The 20138-nt window shown below is 42.3% G+C and overlaps 1 protein-coding gene across 1 annotated transcript; it reads left to right on the top strand.

The window, feature by feature from the left end:
* The first annotated feature begins 10186 nt into the window (after positions 1-10186).
* Positions 10187-19605, top strand: LOC145864068 (uncharacterized). The gene is made up of 5 exons (XM_082969117.1): positions 10187-10342; positions 10526-10849; positions 11134-11239; positions 11386-11431; positions 18622-19605. The coding sequence occupies exons 1-5, from the start codon at positions 10279-10281 to the stop codon at positions 18730-18732; spliced, it is 651 nt and encodes a 216-aa protein (XP_082825243.1). The 5' UTR covers positions 10187-10278; the 3' UTR covers positions 18733-19605.
* Positions 19606-20138: the final 533 nt, after the last annotated feature.

Here is a 20138-nt window from a genome sequence, read left to right as displayed (position 1 = left end):
TATTAGTTAGAATACAGGTCTTTTCACAACATTAGTAGTTAGAATACAGGTCTTTTCACAACGTTAGTAGTTAGAATACAGGACTTTTCACAACATTAGTAGTTAGAATACAGGTCTTTTCACAACATTAGTAGTTAGAATACAGGTCTTTTCACTATGTTAGTAGTTACAATCCAGGTCTTTTCACTATATTAATAGTTAAAATGCAGGTCTTTTCATTAATGTAGTAGTTACAGTTGAGGACATGTTAGGCATCTGTTTCTCAAACTAGACACTCTAATATTCTTGTCCTCTTGCTCAGTTGTGCACCGGGGGCTTCCCACTCCTTTTTCTATTCTGTTTAGAGCCAGTTTGCACTGTTCTCTGAAGGGAGTAGTACACAGCATTACATTTTACATTTTAGTCATTTAGCAGACGCTCTTATCCAGAGCGACTTACAGTAGTGAATGCATACATTTCATTTCATACATTTTTTTTTCTTTCTGTGCTGGCCCCCCGTGGGAATCGAGATCTTCAGTTTCTTGACAATTTCTCAAATCGAATAGCTTTAATTTCTCAGAACAAGAATAGACTGACGAGTTTCAGAAGAAAGGTCTTTGTTTCTGGCCATTTTGAGCCTGTAATCGAACCCACAAATGCTGATGCTCCACATACTCAACTACTCTGAAGACGGCCAGTTTGTCATGTCCTGACCAGTAAAAGGGGTTATTTGTAATTGTAGTTTGGTCAGGGCGTGGCAGGGGGGTGTTTGTTTTGTATGGTTCGGGTTTTTTGGCTTATGTTCTATATTTTCTATTTCTATGTTGGGGTTTTGGTAGGACCTCCAATTAGAGGCAGCTGGTTGTCGTTGCCTCAAATTGTCTGTGCACCTTATTGGACTGTTTTCGACGTTTGTTTTGTTTAAGTGTTTTTTCCTTCAATAAATAAGAAGATGATAAATATACCCGCTGCATTTTGGTCCACTCCCTACGACGAACGTTACACAGTTGTATTGCTTCTTCAATCAGAATAACAGTTTTCAGCTGTGCTAACATAATTGCAAAAGGGTTTTCTAATGATAAATTATCCTTTTAAAATGATAAACTTGGACCAGCTAACACAATGTGCCATTGGAACACAGGAGGGATAGTTGCTGATAATGGGCCTCTGTACGCCTATGTAGATATTCCGTATAAAAAATCAATCATTTCCAGAATGAACAATGTCTACACTCAATTTCTGATCAATTTTATGTTATTTTAATAGACAAATGTGCTTTTCTTTCAAAAACAAGAACATTGTTAAAAGCTCTTAAGGATCCGCCCCTTTTTTTCAATTTTTGCCTAAAATGACATACCCAAATCTAACTGCCTGTAGCTCAGGCCCTGATGCAAGGATAGGCATATTCCTGTTACCATTTGAAAGGAAACTGTTCTCCATTGACTTTACAGTGTCTCAAAATATTTTGGAATTAGTGTTACAGGATGCAAATTTCTGTTTCCTAACTTTCCTAACTGACTGTGTATATTGGTTCCTGACTTCCCTGAAAAGTTGCATATCGCGGGGGCTATTCGATGCTAATGCAGTACGCCACAGGATGTTTTTGTGCTGGTCAAGGCCAGTCAAGTCTGGGGTGAACCAAGAGCTATATCTGTTCTTAATTCTACATTCTTTAAATGGTGTATGCTTATTTTAGATGGTGAGGAAAACACTTTTAACGAGCAACCAGGCATCCTCTACTGACAGGATGAGGTCAATATCCTTCCAGGATACCAGGGGCAGGTCGGTTAGAAAGGCCTGCTCGCTGAAGTATTTAAGGTAGCGTTTGACAGTGATGAGGGGTGGTCATTTGACCACGGACCCATTACGCACGCAGGCAATGAGGCAGTGATCGCTGAGATCTTGGTTGAAGACAGCAGAAGTGTATTTAGAGGGTAAGTTAGTCAGGATGATATCTAAGAGGGTGCCCATGGTTACAGATTTAGGGTTGTACCTGGTAGGTTCCTTGATAATTTGTGTGAGATTGAAGGCATCTAGCTTAGATTGTAGGACGGCCGGGGTGTTAAGCATATCCCAGTTTAGGTCACCTAACAGTATGAACTCTGAAGATAGATGATGGGCAATCAAATAACATATGGTGTCCAGGGCACAGCTGGGGGCTTAGGGGGGCTATAACAAGTGGCAACGGTGAGAGACTTATTTCTGGAAAGGTGGATTTTTCAAAGTAGAAGCTTGAATTGTTTGGGCACAGACCTGGATAGTATGACAGAACTCTGCAGGCCTTCTCTGAAGTAGATTGCAACACCGGCAGTTCTATCTTGTCGGAAAATGTTGTAGTTGGGGATGGAAATTTCAGAATTTTTGGTGGCCTTCCTAAGCCAGGATTCAGACACAACTAGGACATCAGGCTTGGCAGAGTGTGCTATAGCATTGAATAAAACAAACTTAGGGAGGAGGCTTCTGATGTTAACATGCATGAAACCAAGGCTTTTACGGTTACAGAAGTCAACAAATGAGAGCACATTGGGAATAGGTGTGGTGCTGGGGGCAACAGGGCCTGGGTTAACCTCACCAGAGGAACATAAGGATACGGCTACAGGCTATAAGAACTGGTCGTCTAGTGCGTTGGAAACAGAGAATAAAAGGAGCAGATTTCTGGGCGTGGTAGAATAGATTCAGGGCATAATGTACAGACAAGGGTATGGTAGAATGTGAGTACAGTGGAGGTAAACCTAGGCATTGAGTGACGATGAGAATGGTTGCGTCTCTGAAGGCACCAGTTAAGCCAGGTGAGGTCTCCGCATGTGTGGAGGGTGCAACAAAAGATATACACTGCTCAAAAAAATAAAGGGAACACTTAAACAACACAATGTAACTCCAAGTCAATCACACTTCTGTGAAATCAAACTGTCCACTTAGGAAGCAACACTGATTGACAATAAATTTCACATGCTGTTGTGCAAATGGAATAGACAACAGGTGGAAATTATAGGCAATTAACAAGACACCCCCAATAAAGGAGTGATTCTGCAAGTGGGGACCACAGACCACTTCTCAGTTCCTATGCTTCCTGGCTGATGTTTTGGTCACTTTTGAATGCTGGCGGTGCTTTCACTCTAGTGGTAGCATGAGACGGAGTCTACAACCCACACAAGTGGCTCAGGTAGTGCAGCTCATCCAGGATGGCACATCAATGCGAGCTGTGGCAAGAAGGTTTGCTGTGTCTGTCAGCGTAGTGTCCAGAGCATGGAGGCGCTACCAGGAGACAGGCCAGTACATCAGGAGATGTGGAGGAGGCCGTAGGAGGGCAACAACACAGCAGCAGGACCGCTACCTCCGCATTTGTGCAAGGAGGAGCAGGAGGAGCACTGCCAGAGCCCTGCAAAATGACCTCCAGCAGGCCACAAATGTGCATGTGCCTGCGCAAACGGTCAGAAACAGACTCCATGAGGGTGGTATGAGGGCCCGACGTCCACAGGTGGGGGTTGTGCTTACAGCCCAACACTGTGCAGGACGTTTGGCATTTGCCAGAGAACACCAAGATTGGCAAATTCGCCACTGGCGCCCTGTGCTCTTCACAGATGAAAGCAGGTTCACACTGAGCACGTGACAGATGTGACAGAGTCTGGAGACGCCGTGGAGAACATTCTGCTGCCTGCAACATCCTCCAGCATGACCGGTTTGGCGGTGGGTCAGTCATGGTGTGGGGTGGCATTTCTTTGGGGGGCCGCACAGCCCTCCATGTGCTCGCCAGAGGTAGCCTGACTGCCATTAGGTACCGAGATGAGATCCTCAGACCCCTTGTGAGACCATATGCTGGTGCGGTTGGCCCTGGGTTCCTCCTAATGCAAGACAATGCTAGACCTCATGTGGCTGGAGTGTGTCAGCAGTTCCTGCAAGAGGAAGGCATTGATGCTATGGACTGGCCCGCCCGTTCCCCAGACCTGAATCCAATTGAGCACATCTGGGACATCATGTCTCGCTCCATCCACCAATGCCATGTTGCACCACAGACTGTCCAGGAGTTGGCGGATGCTTTAGTCCAGGTCTGGGAGGAGATCCCTCAGGAGACCATCCGCCACCTCATCAGGAGCATGCCCAGGCGTCGTAGGGAGGTCATACAGGCACGTGGAGGCCACACACACTACTGAGCCTCATTTTGACTTGTTTTAAGGACATTACATCAAACTTGGATCAGCCTGTAGTGTGGTTTTCCACTTTAATTGGAGTGTGACTCCAAATCCAGACCTCCATGGGTTGATAAATTGGATTTCCATTGATTATTTTTGTGTGATTTTGTTGTCAGCACATTCAACTATGTAAAGAAAAAAGTATTTAATAAGATTATTTCTTTCATTCAGATCTAGGATGTGTTGTTTAAGTGTTCCCTTTATTTTTTTGAGCAGTATATTTAAGGCATTTAGGATGGGACTGGGGGCTCTATAGTGAAGTAAAACTATAATAACTGATCTAAACTGCAGTAGACAAGGCATATTGACATTATGGAGAGGCATGAGTAGCCGAGTGATCATAGGGTCCAATGAGCAACAATAAGTGAGTCAGGGGGCCATTCGGTAGTTTCTGCTACACTAGGCGAGCTGGAGACAAGGTGACTCAGAAAGCTAGCTGGACGTGGCCAGCAGATGGATCTTCGACAACGTCGCAACGGAAAAGCCTCTTGAAACCGACTGTTGAACGATTACATCGGCAGACCAGTCGTGATGGATCGGCGCTGCTCCATGTCGGCAATAAAGGGTCCAGGCCAATTGGCAAAAGAGGTATTGTAGCCCAAGAATTAGGTGGTGGACCTCTTTGGCTAGCCGGGAGATGGGCCTAGCTCGAGGCTAGCTCAAGGCTAAGTGGTGCTTGCTACAGGACAGAAACATTAGCCTGGAGTAGCCACACGGATTGCAGCTAGTGTTGGTTCCACTTTTCTGGGCTCTGTTATTTACTTAACAAATAAGGAACACTCAAAATGTGCACTTATAAATCGTAACAATTTTTATCAAAATAGTCAAAGTCAAAGATCAAACATACAACTGATGTCTCTCCTGAGTTCTGCCCCGAACAAAAGAATGACAGGATCTTATATACACAAGATCGTTCCTTATGGTGTGATCTCATATGTCAAAACCTGCATGTGCAGCTAAAAGAACATGTTATTCTTAACCTCTATGGGCTAGGTGGGACGCGAATTCGTCCCACCTACGTAACAGCCACTGGCAGCCTGTGGCGCAATTTTCAAAACGTTAAAAATCCTATTACTTCAATTTCTCAAACATATGACTATTTTACAGCTATTTAAAGACAAGACTCTCGTTAATCTAACCACACTGTCCGATTTCAAAAAGGCTTTACAACGAAAGCAAAACATTAGATTATGTCAGCAGAGTACCAAGCCAGAAATAATCAGACACCCATTTTTCAAGCTAGCATATAATGTCACCAAAACCCAGAAGACAGCTAAATGCAGCACTCACCTTTGATGATCTTCATCAGATGACAACCCTAGGACATTATGTTATACAATACATGCATGTTTTGTTCAATCAAGTTCATATTTATATCAAAAAACAGCTTTTTACATTAGCATGTGACGTTCAGAACTAGCATACCCCCCGCAAACTTCCGGGGAATTAGCTAACATTTTACTAAATTACTCACGATAAACGTTCACAAAAAGCATAACAATTATTTTAAGAATTATAGATACAGAACTCCTCTATGCACTCGATATGTCCGATTTTAAAATAGCTTTTTGGTGAAAGCACATTTTGCAATATTCTAAGTACATAGCCCAGCCATCACGGGCTAGCTATTTAGACACCCGGCAAGTTTAGCCTTCACCAAAATCAGATTTACTATAACAAAAATGTTATTACCTTTGTTGTCTTTGTCAGAATGCACTCCCAGGACTTCTACTTCAATAACAAATGTTGGTTTGGTCCCAAATAATCCATCGTTATACCCAAATAGCGGCGTTTTGTTCGTGCGTTTTGTTCGTGCGTTCGACACTATCCAGGGTTACGAGCATGGCGCAATTCGTGACAAAAAAATTCTAAATATTCCATTACCGTACTTCGAAGCATGTCAACCGCTGTTTAAAATCAATTTTTATGTAATTTATCTCGTAAAAAAGCGATAATATTCCGACCGGGAATCTCCTTTTCAGTAAACAGAGGAAAAAACACAAAGACGGGGGCGGCCAGTGCACGCGCCTAAGCCCACTGTCCCTTGATCGGCCACTTGAGAAAGGCGATAATGTGTTTCAGCCTGGGGCTGGAATGACGACATTCAGGTTTTTCCCGGGCTCTGACAGCCTATTGGAGCCGTGGGAAGTGTCACGTTACCGCAGAGATCCTAAGTTTTAGAAAGAGATGTCAAAGAAAGACAATAAATGGTCAGACAGGCCACTTCCTGTAAAGGAATCTCTCAGGTTTTGACCTGCCATTTGAGTTCTGTTACACTCAGACACCATTCAAACAGTTTTAGAAACTTTGGAGTGTTTTCTATCCAAAGCCAATAATTATATGCATATTCTAGTTACTGGGCAGGAGTGGTAACCAGATTAAATCGGGTACGTTTTTTATCCAGCCTTGAAAATACTGCCCCCTAGCCATAACAGGTTAAAATCAATTTTTATGCCATTTTTCTCGTAAAAAAGCGATAATATTCCGACCGGGAATCTGCATTTAGGTAAACAGACGAAAGAAAACAAAGCATTCTGTCGACACGGGCACGAGCCTGAGTCTCACAGTACTGCAACCAGCCACTACCCAAACGCGCTACTTTTTTTCAACCAGAGCCTGCAAAGCCACGATTCAGCTTTTTGCCGCCTTCTGAGAGCCCATGGGAGCCGTAGGAAGTGTCACGTAACAGCAGAGATCCTCTGTAATGGATAGAGATAACCAAGAAGGGCAAGGAATTGTCAGACAGGGCACTTCCTGCATGGAATCTTCTCAGGTTTTGGCCTGCCAAATGAGTTCTGTTATACTCACAGACACCATTCAAACAGTTTTAGAAACTTTGGAGTGTTTTCTATCCACAGCTAATAATTATATGCATATTCTAGTTTCTGGGCAGGAGTAATAATCAGATTCAATCGGGTACGTTTTTTATCCGGCTGTGAAAATACTGCCCCCTAGCCATAACAGGTTAATCCAGCCGCTTTGTCAGATTTCAAAAAGGCTTTATGGCGAAAGCATACCATGCGATTATCTGAGGACAGCGCCCCACATCCAAAAACATTAAAAACATTTTCCAAACCAGCAGAGGCGTCACAAAAGTCAGAAATAGCGATAAAATAAATAACTTACCTTTGAAGATCTTCCTCTGTTTGCAATCCCAAGGGTCCCAGCTACATAACAAATGGTTGTTTTGTTCGATAAAGTCCTTCTTTATATCCCCAAAAAGTATTTTTATTTGGCACGCTTGATTCAGTAATCCACCTGTTCCCATCGTTCAAAATGCATACAAAGGAATCCCAAATGTTACCAATAAACTTCATCCAAACAAGTTAAACAACGTTTCTAATCAATCCTCAGGTACCCTAATATGTAAATAAATGCTCAAATTTAAGACGGAGAATAGTGTGTTCAATACCGGAGATAAATAACGAAGTGCGCGCCCTCATCCGCACTACAGTCTAAATGAGAGCCACCTTGAAAAACTTCAAATTCTAGCTAATCTTTTCAAAAAACAAGCCGAAACTCTTTCTAAAGACTGTTGACATCTAGTGGAAGCCATAGGAACTGCATTCTGGGAGGATTTCCTTTTGATTTTCCCATAGACAGCCATTTCAATGTGTTGTCACCTCAAAAATATACAATTCAGGATGGATTCTTCTCGGGTTTTCACCTGCGATATCAGTTCTGTTATACAAACAGACATTATTGTAACAGTTTTAGAAACATCAGAGTGTTTTCTATCCAATACTACCAATTATATGCATATCCTAGCTTCTGGGCCTGAGTAACAGGCAGTTTACTTTGGGCACCTCAGCCATCCGAACTTCTGAATACTGCCCCTATCCCTAAGAATTGTTAAGGAAGAGCTTCTCTTGCTGAGTTATTTCTTTGATTAGGTGAAAGTCCAGCTGAAACTGTTTGCGTTTGCCCTGTACCAATACTGTTCCAGACTTATAGAGATTGATATTAGCTGACTCAGAGTCCTCGTTGTCTAGTATCCATCGGTAACCCCCCCCCCACTGACACCTCTCACTTCACATGTCAGTGCTAATTGAAGTTGTATCTCTTTGTCCTAGGAAGCTTGGTAGCCTTAGCATTCAGTCCTTATAAAGTAAAATATATCACTGTAATGCATTTTTCTTCTTGGCTTTTGAAAGTACAAAATAGCTTCAGACTAAGCATGACTCACTCAGTTCCAGGTTGGATGGTGTTTTCAGGTTTGACAGAGCATTTGCTGTATAGTTGGGAATAATAATCCTTGGGCATAGGAAGCATTCCAGGTAATTCCAGGTAATTCCATCCAAAATCAGGTTGCAGGTTTGTTGTTTAGGGTAGCATCCTGTATATGTCCCTGACAAAAAAAATCAAAGTTTGTCTAACTCTAGATCTACCTTTTTCAAGTACAAGAGGGAAAATCTGTCTAAAACCACACAAACCCTCCTCTCTCTGAAACCACACATCCTGTATCAGTTTGACGCCTCCCACTATGCCTGGTTGTCTCATACCCTCTGTATCTTAGTCTCACATGAAGTTCTCAACAGTTATAGGGAAAGTCCACACATAAACTAACAAAACGTATAGTTACCGATGGATCGCATGAACATATAGGTAGACTCTTAAGTTGATAATTTCATCCCAAATGTAAAGACAAATAAACTCAACTAAATGGTCAAAAGCACTGAAAAACACCAAGTGATTCGATGTGATTGAGTCAATGTGAAACTAATCCTAATGTCATGTACTACATTCTACACTGAGGTAGTTCAGAATGTAGTATGTTCTGGGGTGTCAGACCCCTTAGAGTTGCAATACTTTATGTGGTTTCCTTTAGGAAATGACTGTGGGAAATACAGAGAGGTTAGATAGAAGGGCCCTAGATAATACAACATTTAATATAATCTATTTCTATGGCTCAGACAGAGTGGCCAAGACAGGGCTCAAATCCCGTTGCCAAGAGGATGTGTGGTATGGAGTGGGCAGCGCTACCACTAGGCCAGACTCCTGCACTCTCTTGGTACATTTCCACTGAGGATTTAACCCAATGTTTTACCCAAAAGGCTCTGACTTTTCTGTTTCCATCTACGTGGGCCGGTACCCGTGTCTCACTGGCTCATGGCTTCGGCGGACCTGCTCTGACTTGGAGCCAAGGCAAGGCCTGGGTACATTTCAGCTGGCAATTACATAACAACGGCTAACTGTGAATTTGACCACGTTCTCAAAAAAGCAACAGTCTTGAATGATGTAGAGGTTGTTGATTCTGCTTGCCACAAATCTTTGGCGTTACACTCCTGATGGAAACATAATAACACTAGAGCTAACATAAACATAAAACACTGGTGACACCCTGGTGTCGGGGTAAGTCTAGATGGATAAGCACCATTTGTAGTTTCTGAGCTGACCACTGGCATGGTGTAGCACTTGCCTCTTGGTCTAATGGTTAAGACGTTGGTTTTGGGAACGAGACAACGGTGGTACGAATCTCACCAGTTACCCTGCAGATATTAGATTAGATTTGTTTATTAGTCACAGGGTATAGTGAAATTCTTATTCTCTGAGCTCCGGCCTGGACAATTCCAGTCGTCGGGGGCCTGATTGGTGTCAGACGTTTCCCCCATCCCTAGCAAACACACCTGATTTAAACGAATTGCAGTTTTAACTGAAGATCATGATTAGTTGATTATTGGAGTCAGGTGTGTTAGCTGGGGCAAAAGTGTGACACCAATCAGGCCCCCGAGGACTGGAGTTGCCCAGGCCTGCACTAGGCAGTGTCTGCTCCCCCTCAATGGACACCACCCCCCAATGGACATTTATCATTGATACAGTTGTAAATAATACATTTTAACGTTTTGGATGTGAAATTCATCATGAAATACAACTCTGAGAACACAATAAATCACTCGGTAATAAAATGCTCAGTGGGTATGTATAATGTCTGAGTAAATGGCTGTGATGTTTCAGAGAAACTCACTTCCGTGCTTCTCTCTCATACGACCACTTCCTCTGTTCTCCCTCCTCCTCAGACTAACGACATGTGAAACTGATCTCTGACTCTAAAGTTCCACTCCACTCTATCCATTTCTCTCTCTGTCAGTCAGTCACGTCCAAGGTCGTCATGGAAACTCTCCTGTCCTGGGACCTAGTGTCTGTTGTCATCATGCTGTTCCTTGTCTGTACAGGTAAGCTACAGTGGATGACCATAGTACAGTGTGTTTGAGTGTGTGTGTATCTGCCTGCCTACCTACCTGCCTGTCTGTGTTCGGTTTGCATTCTTATGACTTCTTAAAAGGATAAAAAAATCTCACAATGTCATTTAAAGTAAAGTACTTACAACATTGTCTTTGTTGTTTTCTGTCCCATAGAGTCAGCAGCTGACACAACAAAATATCAGAAAAATAAATCAGCTTCTTTGGGAGAAATTGTTACTTTGGTTTGCAATAACTCAGAGATGGATGCATCATACATCTGGAAGAAGGACACAGTTCTCATTTTCTCTCATAGTGACACACTGAATAAAACTGAAAGAAGATTCACCTCTGACAGGATGAGTGTTGATCCGCCTACAAAGCTGACTATCTTTAATGTAGAGTTACATGACACAGGGAGCTACAGCTGTCAAATAACAGATGATCAAAGTGGTGTACGGACAATGGAGTGGAATTTGACCATCACTAATAACCTCACAGGTAATGGAAGTAATGTTCTGTTTATATTGTAACATGTGGAGAAGAAACTGTATTCTGTAATGCTAGATATAAATATGCACATTTCTGAAGTTGAATTTTTGACATGAACAAAAATGTCAATTATTGTGATAATTATTGCAAACAATCAATACTGAATGTTATAATATTATTATTTGGTTATCTCCCCTTTTTTTACTATATTGTTGTAAAGCAAATGAATATAACACTTGTTTTAGACTTTTGAGACTTTCCTGAAAATCCCAATTGTTTCTGTCTTAACACAGATCATGCTGAACATGGCCTACGGAGGTTATTGCTCTTTACAATTCCATCTGCTATTGGAGGAGTGGTTCTCTGCATTAACATCTGCTGTATGGTCTGGCTGTGTAGGTGAGTAGCTCAAAGTAGTGTACCTAAGAGCTCAGTTCAATCACATCTGCATTGCCTAAAGCACTGTGGTCTCATTTTGCGTTTGTAGTTGATTAGGAGTTATAGTTTCAATGATATGCCTAATTCATGTTAACTTGTTTCTGCAGGAAACGAAAACAGGAACAGACAAGTCATTGTGATAGGCACAGAGAGGTAAGTAGCTTAATTCAGACGGGTTGGGTTAAATGAGGAAGACACATTTCAGTTGAATGCATTCAGTTGTGGAACTAACTGACTAGGTATCCCCTTTCCCTTTCCATTCAGCACTTGATCATTACTAAACGGAGCAGCTGTTTGACTTGTGTTTGTCCCACCAGCAGGATGCCTTTTCCCGTTTTCTTAAACTCATTATGTTCTGTAGATTTGTTTCTTTCACACACTAAAAACTTTACGCAGCCTCCCGCTTAGGTTTATGTTGTCTTGAAAATGTGTAGAATGTAAAGGATTTCAGAAAACGTTATCCTGGGGTTGGGGCGAACAGAGGTTGCGCAGCATCTGCGTTTTCTAAAAGGCCAGAATACAAATACGGAGTTTTATGCCCCCGTCACGCCCCTCTGAAAGTTCTTTCTCAAAACTATAGGGTCGTCACTAGTTAAAACAGCAACAAAGTCATAATGTGATTTTAAACCAAACCTTAACCCTAACCTTAACCCTAAACTTAAATTAAGACCAAAAAGTACATTTTGTGGCTGTGTAACTAGTGGAAACAAAACTTACGATACAAATCACGTTCTGCCCATGCGTTATTTTACACAAACATTCAAGTTGCTCTCCTTACTCTAGTGCTTTAGGCTACTCACCCTCTTCTAAACCATCGACCAATTTTGATCATGATGATTTACCCTATGTCTCTGCCTCATACTTCTGAACAGCTGAAATAAAAAAACTTGGTGGCGATTCCAAAAACATATACATTGACTGTACAAAACATTAGAAATATGACAGACTGACCAGTTGAATCCAGGTGAAAGCTATGATCCATTGTTGGTGTCACTTGTTAAATCAACTTCAGTCAGTATACATGAAGGGGAGGAGACAGGTTAAAGAAGGATTTTTAATAAGCCTTGAGAAAATTATGACATTGATTGTTCACAGTTGAAGCTGGAAGTTTACATACACCTTAGTCAAATACATTTAAACTCAGTTTCACAATTCCTGACATTTAATCCTCGTAAAATGCCCCTGTCTTAGGTCAGTTAGGATCACCACTTTATTTTAAGAATGTGAAATGTCACAATAATAGTAGAGAGAATGATTTCTTTCTTTCATCACATTCCCAGTGGGTCAGAAGTTTACAAACACTCAATTAGTATTTGGTAGCATTGCCTTTAAATTGTTTAACTTGGGTCAAACATTTTGGGTAGCGTTCCACAAGCTTCCCACAATAAATTGGGTGAAATTTGGCCCGTTCCTCCTGACAGAGCTGGTGTAACTGAGTCAGGTTTGTAGGCCTCCTTGCTCACACACGCTTTTCAGTGCTGTCCACAAATTTTCTATAGGATTGAGGTCAGGGCTTTGTGATGGCCACTCCAATTCCTTGACTTTGTTGTCCTTAAGCCATTTTGCCACAACTTTGGAAGTATGCTTGGGGTCATTGTTCATTTGGAAGACCCATTTGCGACCAAGCTTTAACTTCCTGACTGATGCCTTGAGATGTTGCTTCAGTATATCCACATCATTTTCCCTTCCTCATGATGCTATCTATTTTGTTAAGTGCACCAGTCTCTCCTGCAGCAAAGCACCCCCACAACATTATGCTGCCACCCCTATGCTTCACAGTTGGGATGGTGTTCTTCGGCTTGCAAGCCTCCCCCTTTTTCCTCCAAACATAACGATGGACATTATGGCTAAACAGTTCTATTTTTGTTTCATCACACCAGAGGACATTTCTCAAAAAAGTAAGATTTTTGTCCCCATATGCAGTTGCAAACAGTAGTGTGGCTTTTTTTATGGTGGTTTTGGAGCAGTGGCTTCTTCCTTGCTGAGCGGCCTTTTAGGTACACTTTCACACAGTTTTTGAAGGAACTCGGCAGGTAGGTTGGCCCAAACATCTTGGAGATGTGACCACAGTTTTTCTGTGGATTTAGGCAGCCTCTGTTGCTTCTCTCTCTTCCTATAATCCCAGACAGACTCGATGATGTTGAGATTAGGGCTCTGTGGGGGCTTAACCATCACTTCCAGGACTTAATGACTTTCGTTGTATGTTTGGGGTCGTTGTCATGCTGCAGAAAAGATTTGGGGCCAATCAGATGCCTCCCTGATGGTACTGCATGATGGATAAGTATCTGCCTGTACTTCTCAGCATTGAGGAGACCATAAATTCTGACCAAATCCCCAACTCCATTTGCGAAATGCAGCCCCAAACTTGCAAGGAACCTCCACCATGCTTCACTGTTGCCTGCAGACACTAATTTGTGTACCGCTATCCAGCCCTTCGGCAAACAAACTGCCTTCTGCTACAGCCAAATATTTCAAATTTTTACTCATCAGTCCAGAGCACCTGTTGCCATTTTTCTACACCCCAGTTCCTGTGTTTTCGTGCATAGTTGAGTCGCTTGGCCTTGTTACAATGTCGGAGTTATGGCTTTTTTGACGCAAGTCTTCCATGAAGGACACTTCTGACCAGACTTCTCCGGACAGTAGGTGGGTGTACCAGGGTCCCACTGTTTTCTGCCAATTCTGAGCTGATGGCACTGCTGGACATTTTCCAGTTGCAAAGGGAAGTAAGCATGATGTGTCTTTCATCTGCTGCAGTAAGTTTCCTTGGCCGACCACTGCATCTACAGTCCTCAACGTTGCCCATTTCTTTGTGCTTCTTCAACAGAGCTTGGACAGCACATCTGGAAACCCCTGTCTGCCTTGAAATTTATGCCTTGGATAGAACTTTCTGATGCAGTATAACTACCTTGTATCTTATTTCTGTGCTCAGTCTTGCCATGGTGTACGACTTTTGACAGTAAACTGTCTTCAATAACCTCACCTTGTTCCTCACCCAGTTTTATTCCTCCTACACAGCTGTTTCTGGTTCAGTTAATGATTGTGTTTCAACCAACATATATAATTGATGATCATTAGCACCTGTTTGGTATAATGTTTTAATCATACACCTGACTATATGCCTACAAATCCCTGACTTTGTGCAAGTGTACCTAGAAGAATTGATGCTGTTTTGAAGGCAAAGGGTGGTCACACCAAATATGAATTTGATTTAGATTTTTCTTCTGTTCACCCGCTTTGTATTTAGTTAATTGATAAATATAATCTATTAACATGTCTATTTTTGAAAGCATTTTTTCACACCTGACAAAAAATTTTGCACAGTACTGTATGTCATTTCAAATTAGTTTGTTCTGTTTTTGCAAGCAATATTCATAAAAACATTGAAATAAATATTTACACTGACCATCTGCATACCCAGGGGTCCACCTGCTGTACGACACCCCTATGTAGTTTCTATGGAGCCCACTAGAGGTCCCTATCTCACAGGTTAGGATCCTCTATTCTAGGACCTAGGGTCCATTTCAGCAGTTTTAAGTAGCTTCCGCTCCCATTCTTCTGCTTTGGTCTATGAACACAAGACTGATGAATGCAATATGCCTAATGGGAAGGTTATTTCACCTGTCCTACAGTATTGTCTCATATCAGTGCAGATTAATGGAAGGAAGTTCAGATTAATTCTCATAAGTACCCCTGTACTTATGAGCAGACACATCATTATTCCCTACCTCCTTTTGGGGATGCAGGTGCAGTGGCTATTAAGTTCAGTCCATTGAGGTGGATAATAGTGTGTCCAGGGGGGGATTAATGCAGGGGTATACCGGGGCTGAAGCCCCTGGGCCCAGGTCATGAGGGGCCCAAGAGGCAGCAAATAAATATAAATGATATATATCCATTAGAAATTGTATATGTAGTATATGTTTAGTATTTATTTAACTAATCACAGAAGGGCTCAGGAGCCCACTCGCAATGAGTGTTGACAGCCCTCTTCTGATCTGCTAATCATCAGATGGGGGGAGGAGAGGAGGTAGGGGGCCCAAATGCGTAACTAGGGGGCCCTGCCTTGATTGGGTAACTAATTAATAAACAAATTGAAAAACGCAGCATAAAAAATACATGTGACTGGTCAATTGTATGAGTCAGGGGCTAAATAGGATAAATAGTTTATAAAAAAATAACTGTGGATGAAGTTTTATCACAAGCACATACATGTAACTGCCACATTTAAGGAAACACCTACATATTGTGTTAAAAGGGTGTTAGGCTCCCACGAGCTGCCAGAACAGTTTCAAAGCACCTTGGCATGGATTCTACAAGTGGACCTAAGCCATGCCAGGAAAATGCACCTTACACCATAACATATACTTTGTATCCCTCATTTACATTTTAGTCATTTAGCAGATGCTCTTATCCAGAGCGACTTACAGTAGTGAATGCATACATTTTATACATTTTTGTTTTCCGAACTGGTCCCCCGTGGGAATCGAACCCACAACCCTGGCGTTGCAAACACCATGCTCTACCAACTGAGCCACATTCCCTCATTTAAGTGTTTCCTTTATTTTGGCAGTTACTGGTGTGCCTACAGTCGGGATGGCCGCAGTTTGGGAAGCATGTGCACCAAATATACAGCTTGTTGCATTGTGGGCATAGACATATAATCTATTGAAGGGTTTTAGAACTGCTTACCCAGGCAATTTGACTGTTAAACTCATGGGTACACCAGCAATGGCTGCCAGTCTTGACTTGATGGGGAACACTAGGCCTATGATTTCTTAATCTGGCCCTGAGTGTGTGTAGTTGTGGGAACGGTTGCAGTTGTCAGCATCACTGTGGTGACCTTGTTCAGAGCCTGCAAAGTTAGTGGCTTACTCTTTAGACATGCAAACTTGATTACTAATTAAGTCTACAACTGTAATTATGTACGCAGAAAGTCGGGAATCAAGTTCAGGGAGTGAATACATTTTATAAATAAAATAACGAACCACGAACAGAGTACCGACGTAGATTAAGAACAAAGACGACTGGGGAAGGAACCAAAGGGAGTGACATATAAAGGGCAGGTAATCAAGGAGGTGATGGAGTCCAGGTGAATGTCATTATGCGCCTAACGCTGGTGACAGGTGTGCGCCCTAACGAGCAGCCTGGTGACCTAGAGGCCGGAGAGGAAGCACAGTGATAACAACTTAATTCACATTACCTTAACTCAGCAGGACAGTATTGTGTTTGTGTTAGTGCTGCAGAAATATAAAAACACACACAAAAATGAACCTAAGATTAGATTAGTCTTCTTGAAAATGAATACTCAAGACTGTCTTGAAAAAACATTCTTCTCTCCCTGTTAGTTTTCCCTGCTCTTAGCATACTATGTATTGAGCAGGTATAACCTCGTACAACCATCCGGAAGGCTTGTGAGGTTACATTCTGTTTCGGTGCACAGCGGTAATCAGTCTGGTAATTGCGAGGCTAAGAGATAGAATCCTGGCAGTAAAAATGGTAGGTCAATGTAATGTTACTGAAATTACAAATTGCATGAGTACTTACTTACTTAGTCCTCTTTGCCCCAGGTAGGATATAAGGCTGCAACAATCTTCTGCCACTGGAGTCTGTCTTTGGCCAAAGTTAGAGCCCTGTCACATGAGCGACCCATCTCTTCCAGCTCAGCTACCCCTGTCCGTCGTCATGTTGTTTATGGCCTGCCTTATTTGCGCTTTCCAGTTGGTGTCCATCTGAGGGCAACTTTGGGGATCCTTTCTGGCAGCATCCTCAGCACATGGACAAGCCAGCGTAACCTGCGTATTTTAATTTCCTGGGGGATTTTGCACTAAGCAATTTATCTATAGCCAGCCTCCTCTTATCGGTTTTCTTCCATGTATCATGTGTTAACCTCTTCTTGCCCTTCTTTCTAAAGCCAATAATTTTATTTGGTCTTCCTGTGTATGCATTCATGATGTTACTCCAAGTGGTTTCAACTGTGCCCTGGTCTTCTTCCTCTGCATTGGCTAATGGACTGAAGCGATTTCCTAGCTCAAAGCTTTCTTTATGTAAGGATATGTGAGCTTGTTGATGTCAAAGACTTTCTGCCCTTGTTGTATGGTGTGTGTGGATCACAGCGTCAGCCTCACCTGGGCTATTAGCAGGTAGTGGTCGCTGTTGCCCCACGGTGGACCGTGACATACACAGAGACCTTTGCCATTTCTTGTTGATAATGATGTGGTCGATTTGGTTGATGGTGTGACCATCTGGGGATCTCCATGTTATCTTATGGATGTGTTTGTGAGGGAAGAGTGGGCCACCAATCACACAGCTGTTATTGAGGCAGAAGTCAACAAGCATTTCACCTTTGTTATTGATGGTACCACAGCCGTGTTACCACATAGCCTGTTCACAGTCTGTGTTATCGGCTCCAACCTTGGCATTCAAATGTCCCGTTATCATGATCACATTGTTGTGGGACCTTGGATACTGCTTGTTGTAGCTGCTCCTACCAGTCATGCTTGTCCACCTCCTTTGCCTCGTCGGTGGGGTCATTGCATTGCAGGTTGGTGAACTTGCAGTTCATGGAGTCAAATCCTGCTTAATGATGGGTTCCCATTCCAAGAGTGATGTGGCAGTTCTACTGATAATGAGGGCTACAACACTAGAATCATCCTTTCCTGAATAGAGTATTGTTGAGCAATCGCTTGTCACCTTGGGTCCAGAACGAGTTCACTTGCTTTTTCTTTAACACAGGATGTCCATGTTGTACCTGTCCATATCTCTGTAAACTTGAGCTGAGTTTGAAGGTTTAAACATGGTGGGGACTGTAGTTTTGGTCCTAGAAAGCTCCTGATTTCCCGGGTAGGGCTTTCATCTGAAGCTGTATTAGTGCATATGGGTTGGCTGAAGTTTCCTGTTGAGTTCCTTGTTGTAGTTTTCAAAGTTGTTGCAGTTTCTGTAACAATGTGTTTTTTTATGGGGAGGGTTGGTAGCCCCACACCCAACCCCCAACCAGGCGGGCCAGGTGCTGTGTTTAGTCTGGCCTCTCACCTGGAACCTGCCAGGCATGGTTGAACCTGCCTGGGGCCAAAACCCCACCGGTATAGCTTTCAGGATCACTGAAACACGCAATCTTCCCCAAAATCGTCAAGGAAACGGCACTCAGGGAAGAGCTTTTACATGTAATTACCTTTTACTGTGTAATGGTTTGGCACAGGCATCTGTTGGTCTTCGTTGGTCAGGGGTGGCATTTCATTAGCCTGGGGCCAACTGAAACCAATGTTGAACCGAAGGAATTCCCCAGTCTGCTCCCAGTCTCTTTATGTTGCATCTCTTGATAATGTCATTCACTTTTGTCATTTTCTTAGGTGCAGCAGGAATGCAATGAGGAGGTGATTTATGAAAACTGTCTAGCTACAGATGCTGCACAACACTGTCAACATGGACCCACAACACTGAGAGAAAAAGAGGCAGATTAAACAGGAGGAGAACAGAGAGCGTGACTGAGGGGGGAGGTATGGGTGAGAAAATGTATAGCATTTCTATTTCAGACATTGACCACCTGTTAACCTCTATGGGCTAGGTGGGACGCAAGCGTCCCACCCGTGGTGCACTCCATCAACAGCAGGTGCATTTCAAGAGCGGCAAATTTGAATCCAAATAAATGTCAAAATTCAAATTTTTCAAACATACAACTATTTTACACCCTTTGAAAGATAAACATCTCCTTAATCTAACCACGTTTTCCGATTTCAAAAAGGTTTTACGGCGAAAGCATACATTTAGAGTATGTTAGGACAGTACATTTACAAGAGTTGTGTGTAATGTTGTGCCAATTCAAAGACAGGCGTCACCAAAACCATAAAATCAGCTAAAATTATGCACTAACCTTTTACAATCTCCAACAGATGACACTCCTAGGACATTATGTTAGACAATGCATGCATTTTTAGTTCTATCAAGTTCATATTTATATCCAAAAACAGCGTTTTACTGTGGCGTTGATGTTCAGGAAATCGTTTCCCTCCAATAACCGGCATTCAAGTCAGCACCACAAATTAAATAATTAAAATTAGAAAACATTGGTAAAATATTATTGTCATTTAAAGAATTATAGATTTACATCTCTTGAACGCAATCAACTTGCCAGATTTAAAAATAACCTTACTGGGAAATCACACTTTGCAATAATCTGAGCACTGCGCCCAGAAAAATACACGTTGCGATACAGACTAGCCGCCATGTTGGGGAGATCTAAAATCGAAAATACTATGTAAATAATCCATTACCTTTGATTCTCTTCATCAGATGTCACTTCCAGGTATCACAGGTCCATAACGAATGTAGTTTTGTTCAAAAAAGCTCATCATTTATGTCCAAAAATCTCTGTCTTGTTAGCACATGATCTAAGCCCGCCGGACTTCACTTCATGAACGAGGGGAAAAAATATATTTACGTTCGTTCAAACATGTCAAACGTTGTATAGCATAAATCATTAGGGCCTTTTTTAACCAGAACATGAATAATATTCAAGGTGGACGAATGCATTCTCTTTTATAACGTATTGGAACGAGGGTACCCAACATGAACTCGCGTGCCAGGTGTCTAATGGGCCATCATCGTTCCATGGCTCTTGTTCGGTCAGATCTCCCTCCAGAAGACTCAAAACACTTTGTAAAGGCTGGTGACATCTAGTGGAAGCAATAGGAAGTGCCAAAATATTCCTCAGCCCCTGTGTTTTTCAATAGCATAGGTTTAAAGGTAATACAACACATCAGGTATCCACTTCCTGTCAGAATCTGTCTCAGGGTTTTGCCTGCCAAATGAGTTCTGTTATACTCACAGACACCATTCAAACAGTTTTAGAAACTTTAGAGTGTTTTCT

Source organism: Salmo salar, chromosome 25, assembly GCF_965601325.2.
Source record: "Salmo salar chromosome 25, fSalSal1, whole genome shotgun sequence".
NCBI classification, from domain to species: domain Eukaryota; kingdom Metazoa; phylum Chordata; class Actinopteri; order Salmoniformes; family Salmonidae; genus Salmo; species Salmo salar.
The sequence above is the reverse complement of the archived record's forward strand: the minus strand, read 5'-3'. Positions and strand labels throughout refer to the sequence as shown.

Bases quoted from the DNA above. Each gene is read 5' to 3' on its own strand.
- LOC145864068 (XM_082969117.1), top strand. From the start codon at position 10,279: ATGGAAACTCTCCTGTCCTGGGACCTAGTGTCTGTTGTCATCATGCTG. The intron at 10,850-11,133 runs GTAATGGAAGTA...GTCTTAACACAG, and splicing joins CATCACTAATAACCTCACAG to ATCATGCTGAACATGGCCTA. The intron at 11,240-11,385 runs GTGAGTAGCTCA...TTGTTTCTGCAG, and splicing joins TGTATGGTCTGGCTGTGTAG to GAAACGAAAACAGGAACAGA.